At 50.1% G+C, this 9144-nt stretch overlaps 1 protein-coding gene across 1 annotated transcript; it reads right to left on the bottom strand.

The window, feature by feature from the left end:
* Window positions 1–4932: 4932 nt before the first annotated feature.
* Window positions 4933–8075, bottom strand: LOC140858005 (uncharacterized). The gene is made up of 4 exons (XM_073257413.1): window positions 8011–8075; window positions 6183–6310; window positions 5838–6130; window positions 4933–5748 (listed from the first exon to the last, which is right to left on the bottom strand). Exons 1-4 carry the CDS (start codon window positions 8073–8075, stop codon window positions 5152–5154), a joined length of 1083 nt encoding a protein of 360 aa, XP_073113514.1. The 3' UTR covers window positions 4933–5151.
* Window positions 8076–9144: the final 1069 nt, after the last annotated feature.

Consider the following 9144-nt stretch of genomic DNA (forward strand, 5'->3'; position numbering starts at 1 on the left):
CTTCCATTATAGGTAGACTTCAGTCGAGCTTCTTCGTAGTCAGGTCCCACGACAACTGACCTTCGACCGAGCTTCCACAACATCAGCCTTCTACAAGAATCAGACTTCGATCGAACTTCTATAGCGGTTGGATATTGGATGAGCTTCTACGATGATCGAGCTCCGGTAGCTAGATTCCTACAACGACCGATTGCCTCCGATGTCTGCCGAACCTCCCCAACGCCATCCGAAGTCCATCACCGGCCGACCCTCCACCAGATCCTTTATAAAATCGAACTTCCCCAACGGATCATCTTTAGGCGAGTTTCCACATCGGGCGAATCCCAGACGGACTTCTCCAACAATCGGATTCCTACCGGGCTTCTCCAACAGAAAGTTTCTATCCAAGCTTCTGCAGCAGGTGACTCCTACCCGTAGTATCAGCACCTAAGCCACCCGACAATAGTAGACTCGTCAGCAGCTTTGGGGACATCCGAGCTTCTCCCAGACCAACAATAGAGAGCCATTCCGCTCCATCAGATGTCCCAGCCGAGCTCCAACCGATGGATCAGAGCTCTCTGATAAGTCATGACAAGAGCCGCCCTCCTGCTTCACTCCCTGCAATGGATTTCATACAGCTCCACCACTCTCTGGCAAGTCCCACCAACGAACACCACTCCACTCTCCGCAACGAGTTCCACGTGGCCCTGAATGACCCCTGATGCCACTACTCTCTGTAATAAACTCCACGCGGCTCTGAGCGGTCCACTACCAGATGGTTATAGACGTCGCTGTCAGTCAGTTACACCCTCCGTCTATAAATAAGGAACCCTCAGACACGTTCTTCTCTAAGCTGGTAACTCTATCTCGAAACTCTGCCAAAATTTTTGCTCGAGCACTCCATTGCTATTGAAGCAGAGTACTGACTTGAGCGTCGGAGTGTCTTGCCGGAGCACCCCCAACTCCGGTTTAGACTTTGTTTGTAGGTCCCGGCGGCGGCCACGATCATCCCAGCTCCAGCTTCTCTGACTTCGATGGAATTTTGCATCAATAGAACTGGCGCTAGAGGAAGGGCGCTGTGTGTCTTTGCAGTACCCTTGTTCTTAAAGGAGTGCTCAACGGGATCGATTTCGGTCATCATCTCCGACATTCTCTTCTCCTTCTTCTTCTAGACCCTTACCTGATGCCTCCCCACAGAGCATCCACCAGGTGATCCACAGCCTCCACGACCAAATCTCAGGCTCCGACCTCACCTCTAGTTTTTCAAGCTCCTCCTCCTCCTCCTCCGGCAATGACGGTCGGAGCAGAGCAATTCGACCTGCTGGTTCAGCAAGTCAGGGGCCTCACTGAAGTGGTGCAGGTTATGCAACAGCAACAACAGCCGCAGGCGTCGGTGCGGTTGGAGAGAACATCGTCAGAATTTCAAAATCCGATGGTAGGGCAGGCCACTTGGGCCAGTCACCCCGTCTTTCCCGAAAAGATGAATCCGAGGGTGGAGAGCCCTCAGTCCGATCATGATTCTACTCCCAGAGGATCTCTACCTCCATTCTACCTGAAGACCCTCGAGATCCGTAGTCAGAGGACTTCCTGGATCCAAGGATCCAGGAGATGAACCGACGGATTGAAGAACTCCGCCATGCTCCCTCTGCTTATGGTGAGGACATCTGTACTGACCCTCCTTTTTCTCAAATGATCATGCAGCAACCAATCCCGACAAACTTCAAGCTCCCCCAATTCGAAAGCTATGACGGGACCTCAGACCCGATCGACCACCTGGAAGCCTTTCGGACAATGATGCTGCTCCATGGTGCGCCAGACACCATTTTGTGCCGAGCTTTTCCATCCACCCTAAAGGGAGCAGCAAGGAACTGGTACTCGACATTGAAATCGGGTACCATCTTTTCCTTTGATCAGATGAGCCACCAGTTCGTGGCTCATTTTGTTAGCAGCCGGCATCCCCGAAGAGGTTTGGAGTCCCTCATCAACATCAAGCAAAGGGAGGGGGAATCCATCCGGGCCTATGTCAACCGTTTCAACGTCGCTGCATGGGAGGTCCGGAACTTGGACCAATCGGTTGCGATGGCTGGTCTGAAGGGCGGCCTCCAGAAGAACGACCTCATGTTCTCCTTAGAAAAGAAGTACCTCAGGGATTTCGTCGATTTGCTGGCTCGGGCCGAAGGATATGCCCGAGCGGAAGAAGCCTTCAAGATGAAGGACGAAGAGACCACGAGAGAGCGATAGGTGGGAGACTCAAGCAAACCCGCAGTCGAAAAAGGGCCGAGTGAAGCTCGGCCATGCTCTCGAACTCCTCCTGAGCATGGGCACGCCCGGACTCCTCTCCGAGCTCGTAAACAGAGAAGCCCAGACCGTCGAGTTCGACAAGGCTCTCCTCCCGGGAGATTCTGCAGCTACACCCCTCTCAACGCATCAAAAACTCAAGTGCTGATGGAGGTCAGGGAGCAGCTCCCAAGGCCGGAGAGGATGCGCTCGCACCCCAAAAAATGCAATCCGAACAAATTCTGCCTCTATCATCGTGACCACGGCCACGATATGGAGGAATGTATTCAGCTCTGAGATGAGATCGAGGAGCTCATCAGGCAAGGTCGACTCGACAGATTCATTCAATGCCGACCTGAAGGAAGAAAAGATCGGCCTAGGGCCCTACCACAGTCAGAACTGCCAAGGAGGGAGGAGCAGCCAGAAGATCAGCCTCCAATTGGGATTATCAACTCCATCTCAGGGGGACCCCGGCGAGGAGCAGACCTTCCACAGTTATAGAGTTTGAAAAATCTACGAATGTATTACCAACAACTTTGCCCTGAATGAAAATTCTCTTCATATTTGTGCATTCTTTCTTTTGGTATGAGCTTATAACGATGGAAGATAACTCCCCCATACAAATGAAACTGAGCCTTGTTAGGAACAGGAGGAGAACTTCGTCCTAACACGAGCAAAGTCGAAGGCCTGGTTTCCTAAAGACCGGATGGGGGGAGAGGCCCTCACAATGGCCCTTATGTGCCCCCACAACCTTGTTAGGAACAGGAGGAGAACCTCATCCTACCATTAGCAAAGTCGAAGGCTCGATTTTCTAAAGATCGGATGGAGGGAGAGGCCCTCACAACGGCCCTTATGTGCCCCCACAGCCTTGTTAGGAATAGGAGGAGAACCTCATCCTAACATGAGCAAAGTCGAAGGCCCAGTTTCCTAAAGATCGGATGAGGGGAGAGGCCCTCACAATGGCCCTTATGTGCCCCCACAGCCTTGTTAGGAATAGGAGGAGAACCTCGTCCTAACATGAGCAAAGCGAATGCCCGATTTCTTAAAGATCGGATGGGGGGAGAGGTCCTTACAACGGCCCTTATGTGCCCCCACAGCCTTGTTAGGAACAGGAGGAGAACCTCATCCTAACACGAGCAAAGTCGAAGGCTCGATTTCGTAAAGACTGGATGGGGGGAGAGGCCCTCACCACGGCCCTTATGTGCCCCCACAGCCTTGTTAGAAATAGGAGGAGAACCTCATCCTGACACGAGCTGAAACCGACTGTCGGGAATGAGGGGAGGATCTCGTCCTGACGCAAACAAAGACTCGATTGATCGATGAGGAGGAAAGCTTCCTCAATGGCTCCTCCACACTCTTACAGCCCCATCAAGAGCGAAGGGAAGACCCTCACTCAAACACAGAAGAAAAGGGGAGACGAAAAAAAAAGACGACGAACTACACCGATGATAGGCGAAAAATGAACCACATCAAAGGCACAAGGGACCTCATCCCGATGAGAGAGAAAACCCTTGCCGAAAATCTCTAGTCCCTCAGGACAAATCGATATGGCGGTAACCAGGAACTTTCAAACTACATCGACAACGAACAAGATGGAAGACAGAAGAAGTTCGATGAATGACGAATCAACGCAAGAATCAGCAAGGGATTACAAACTACGTCGACGTCAAACATGATGGAAGACAAATGGAGTTTGGTAAACAACCATTCAATACTAGAATGGGTGAGGTAATAAATGATTTCATTCACATTTCATTGATGAAGTATGCATTACAAAGCCTTAAAGGCCAAAAAAAAGAAGAAAAAAAAGAAAGAAGAAGAGGCTTTAAGGAAGCTCAGTTTCTTCCGAGTTCGAGCTCTCGGCTCCGGCCCTTGCTATAGATTGCCTTAAATCTTTGACTTCCTCTTCTAGTTCCCTCTTTTTCAACAGCATATCCTGAAACATCCGGTGGAACCGCCGGTGCTTGTCCTTTGATTCTCGAAGCCTCCTCCTCAGGACCTCGGACTCTGCCTCGACATTTTTGATCGCCTGCTGCTCGTGGACTAGCTGAATCTTCAGCCGCTGTAGTTCGGCCTCTCCCCGCCCAAGGGCCACAGACAATTCCACCATAGTCTCCCTCAAGGAGTAGAGCTCATCGGAGCCTCGTGTAGAGGCAGGTTGGACTCTCCCGGACAACTGCCTCCGAAGATGGCTACTTCGTCGGTCACCGTCTGGAGCTTCCTTCGGTAGTCCTCTACCTACCCACTCCAGCTGACTCGGTAGGCGTTATAGTTTGCCTCAGCATCCTGCAGCTGCTTCTGAAGGTCGGAGAACTTCTTCGACCAGTCTCGATCATGGTCGGCTTGGACTGTGAGCCAGGACGAGCTCCCTTCTAGCTGGCCGATCTTCTCCCGTGCAGCCACCAGCTCGACCTCGAGAGAGCTGATCTTGAAAGCCTGAGCCCAAGCTCGATCGCTGGCACGCTTCTGAAGTTCCTCGAGCTCCATCATGAAGTCGGCCTTCTTCCGGGTGAATTCCATGAGCCCCTTTTTGTGGAGGTCCTGAAGGCGAATAGCCTCGGCAGTAACTTTCGAGTGGCTCTTCCTCAGCTGATGGAGTTCGTCTTCCAACTTCTTAGATTTCTCTATCAACCGACGAACTTCCCTTTGGAGGTCTCGTATCATCGACTTCATAGGAATACCCTCCGGTAGGGGAAGAGCTTCGACAGGACACTGTCGTTGGAAGACAAGAGCGCCATGACTCAAATCAATGCAAGAAGACCAAAAGAAGGAAAAGAATACGAAAAGGGGGGAGGGACCCTCCGTAAAGACGAATCCAGCTTCATTGATCAAATAACTTTCAAGTACAAGAGAACAAAAGAAATATATATATCACCACAAAGGAGAAATACAAAGCTAGAGGTTTCGGACCTCTGGGGTAGAAGTGGAGGGGGTCGGCATCTCCGGAAGATCGTTAGCGGCGGCCACGGCAGTCGATGAGGTCCCGGCTAGAAGAGGATCGATGGTGACTTCGGACGGTCTGGCCTCATCGTCAGATGCCTCATTCAGGAAGCCGAGATCCAATTCGGGAAACCTCCCAGCTACCTTCTCTTGGCAGAGCTCGAAACCCTTGATGAAGGCATCCTGACCGAACTGGACCTTTAGATCCTTCATCTCAGAGGAGGCTTTGAACTCCTCCACCGCTCGGGCCCCTGCCTCCGAAGTCAGGGATGGAATCCATGCTTTCAGCTTGAAAACCTGCACCTTCAGCTTGAAAACCTGCGCCCTCAGTCTGGAGATTTCGGCCTCAGCCTTCCCTCTCTCCTCCTCCAAGGCAGTCCTCAGATCGGATGAGGTATGTCCCTCCTTTTCCAGCACCTCCCGAAGACTGAGGACCTTGATGATCTTCTCCTCGAGGCGAGCGGCCCCAGCTAGACGGCCCTCCTCTGCCCGAGCTGCCTCCCTCTTGGCAATCTTCACCGCCTCGATGTTGGTGACCAGCTGGTGCCCGATCTGCATGAAAGGTCGGGGAGTCAATATAGAGGCTGAAGATTAAGTCGAATAAAGAGGCAAGAAGGAGGAAAAAGGGTGAGTTAACCTACTTCGAGGAAGGATCCCAAAGAGTTCCAGACCTGCAGCTCGAGATCGGCGAGGACGATCCTTTCAATGACCTCGGGCAGAATGCACCCTTCGACCAGCCTCTTTATTAAGTCCCTGTTGTTGAAGAGATTGTCCCCCAGGTCCTCCTCGGAGCCGCTGGCCCCCTCAACGGCGATCTTGCGACTACGGCTCCTCCGGGCCAGGGTCTTCTTCCTCTTCCACCCTTCGACCCCAGGTATCCTCTCAGGACGAACCTTGGGAGCGGGATCCTCGGTCGGGGGGCTCCTTGAAAGGGCTCAGGGGACTGCGGGTTCGGCGTCGGAAGGAACTTCGACGGCGACGGCCACCGGGGCAGGTGCGGTCGAGCTTGTCCCTTCTGTCCTGGCTCTCTTCACCGACCCTCAAGTCGAGACATCTTTCCTCTTGTGGATCTTGAGACCCTGAGCTAGCCTCCAAGCCACGCTTGCGTCCATGTCTGCGATAAAAGGAAATCAACACAACTCAGAGGTAAAAAAAGAAAAAAAAAGAAAAACAGCGAGAAGTTCCAAGACTAACCTAGGTTGGCCTGGGGAGTGCGGGAGGGCAGCAAGGATGATGGGAGACCCGGAGGATGCCTAAGGTCGAGAAGGATGCTAGAGGAGGCTGGAGCTCTCGGGGAAGAAGGGATCGAAGGACTCTCTCAGGCTGGGTGAAACCCCAAAGGGGGAAGACGTGTTTAAATAGGCAACAGGACCTGGAGCAGTTATGATCGTGGATCTCCTCTGATCGGCCTGTACCTGCCGCATGTCCCACTCACTTTGACAGGCTGTTGAAAATGGCTAGTAGCTGACAAAATAATTATTGCACCATACCTAGAGCCACGTCCCAACAGAAATCCCAAAAAGAAGTAACCTTTTTCGAAAAGGCTCCAGTACCAGCGTACCGAGCGTCAAAATATCTGACAACTGCTGAGTACGAAAATCGAAGAGAGCAGCTTCGACCGTGAGAAATTCTCTATACTTCCTTCGTTCGGAACCCAAACTCAGAAGTAGGGGGACTGGTGTTGGGTATAAAGTGTCCCCCAGTCAAAGTCTGCAGAGGACTGATCCTTCGGGGCTCCTCCACCCCCCGACCTTGTACGTGACGCCTCTCCGAACTCCCTCGGCCGTCCAGACTTCTTCGACGATGGGCCTCGGTGTTCACCCATCGGGCTGCCCCAAAGGCCCTCTGAGCTTTGCTGTTAGCTGTCCTTCTACAGCAATCGACTACCCCATAACTTCTTTCGGGCTTCGTCAGCATTCGAGCTTCCCCGACAATGAGATTTCTACAGCAACCATGCTCTTTCTACGTTTCTACGACAGTCGACCATCTTTAGGATTCCAGTCGAGCTCCTGCGATAGCCGAACTTCTACCACGAGTGGCCTACTCTAAACTTTCACTACGAGTGATCTGCCCCGAACTCCTGCTGCAAGTAGTCTACTCCGAACCCTTACAGCGGATGGCCTACCTCGGATCCCTACTGTAAGCAAATCCCATCCGAGCCTCCGTTGTAAATATATTCCTTCCGAACTTCCATTACAGGTAGACTTCAGCCGAGCTTCTTCATAGTCGGGTCCCATGACAACTGACCTTCGATCGAGCTTCCACAATAAGCAGTCTCCTTTCAGCCTTCTACAAGAATCAGACTTCGATCGAACTTCTATAGCGGTTGGGTATTGGATGAGCTTCTACGACGATCAGGCTCCGACAGCTGGATTCCTACAATGATCGATCACCTCCGATGTCTGTCGAACCTCCCCAATGCCATCCGAAGTCTATCACCGACCAACCCTCCACCAGATCCTTCATAAAACCGAACTTTCCCAACGGATCATCTTCAAGCGAGTTTCCACATCGGGCGAATCCCAGACGGACTTCTCCAACAATCAGATTCCTATCGAGCTTCACCAATGAAAAGTTTCTATCCGAGCTTCTGCAGTAGGTGACTCCCACCCGTAGTATCAATGCCTAAGCCACCCGATAACAGTAGACTCATCAGTAGCTTCGGGGACATCCGAGCTTCTCCCAGACCAACAATAGAAAGCCATTCCACTCCATCAAATGTCCCAGTCGAGCTCTAGTCGATGGATCAGAGCTCTCTGACAAGTCACGACAAGAGCCGCCCTCCCGCTCCACTCTCTGCAATGGATTTCATACAGCTCCACCAATCTCTGGCAAGTCCCAACAACGGACACCACTCCACTCTCCGCAACGAGCTCCATATGGCCCTGAACGACCCCTGACGCCACTACTCTCCATAGCAAACTCTACGCGGCTCTAAGCAGTCCACTACTGGACAGTTACAGATGTCGCTGTCAGTCAGTTACATCCTTCGTCTATAAATAAGGAAACCCCAGACACATTCTTCTCTAAGCTGGTAACTCTATCTCGAAACTTTGTCAAAATTTTCGCTCGAGCACTCCATTTCTGTTGAAGCAGAGTACTGACTTGAGCATCGGAGGATCTTGCGGGAGCACCCCCAACTCTGGTTTAGACTTTCTTTGCAGGTCCCGACGGCGGCCACGGTCATCCCAGCTCCAGCTTCTCCGACTTCGATGGAATTCTGCACCAACATCTACCATGAATGTTTGATTTTTATTTGAAAATAGAAAGAAATAATTTCTATATATTCTTAAATAATTTTTTTTTTATTATTTTACATCAATATGTAAAAATCTAATCAACAGTTAGAAATATAGAAAGAAAAGGTTCAGCTAATAATACAATACATCAAGGACACCCAGCCCCTATTATAACTCTTGCAGATGCATTAATATAATCAGCCAACATGGAAGCATTCATACAAAAATCCATCACATAAATGTACCATAATCCATAACCAATCAACATAAATTTTATAATAATTATAAAATATAATAACAAACAACTCATGTTATTTTTATTGTGATATCATTCATATACATGTCAATTGAGATGCTTAAATGTATGGGTATAGGACCCTCTTAGGGTTTTCGATTTGGGTTCAATGCTTAACCCAATTTTAACTTTAAGTCAATCATTTATCATTCATTTGAGTTGAGTTGACCAATTTTTAGGTTAACCCTAATCCAATTAGGTTAGCATAGATTCGATCAACCACGACTCAAACCTTAATCGAATTAGGTAAATGATAATTTGATCAACCTAATTTTAAACATAAATTCTAATCAAATTAGAACCATAAATTTGATTTAGTCTATAATTATTAACTCTAATCACATTAGAATAATAAATTATAGTTAAACCAATTCATCGGCAAAAACCCTAATCCATGTCTGATACTTCTTTTCT

This window comes from Elaeis guineensis, chromosome 5, assembly GCF_000442705.2.
Source record: "Elaeis guineensis isolate ETL-2024a chromosome 5, EG11, whole genome shotgun sequence".
NCBI lineage: Eukaryota > Viridiplantae > Streptophyta > Magnoliopsida > Arecales > Arecaceae > Elaeis > Elaeis guineensis.

Coding starts and splice junctions, on each gene's coding strand:
- LOC140858005 (XM_073257413.1), bottom strand. CDS start 8,075: ATGGAGCTCGTTGCGGAGAGTGGAGTGGTGTCCGTTGTTGGGACTTGC. Junction 6,311..8,010: donor TGCCAGAGATTGGTGGAGCT/GTATGAAATCCA, acceptor CTTTTATCGCAG/ACATGGACGCAAGCGTGGCT. Junction 5,749..5,837: donor CTTTGGGATCCTTCCTCGAA/GTAGGTTAACTC, acceptor CCTTTCATGCAG/ATCGGGCACCAGCTGGTCAC.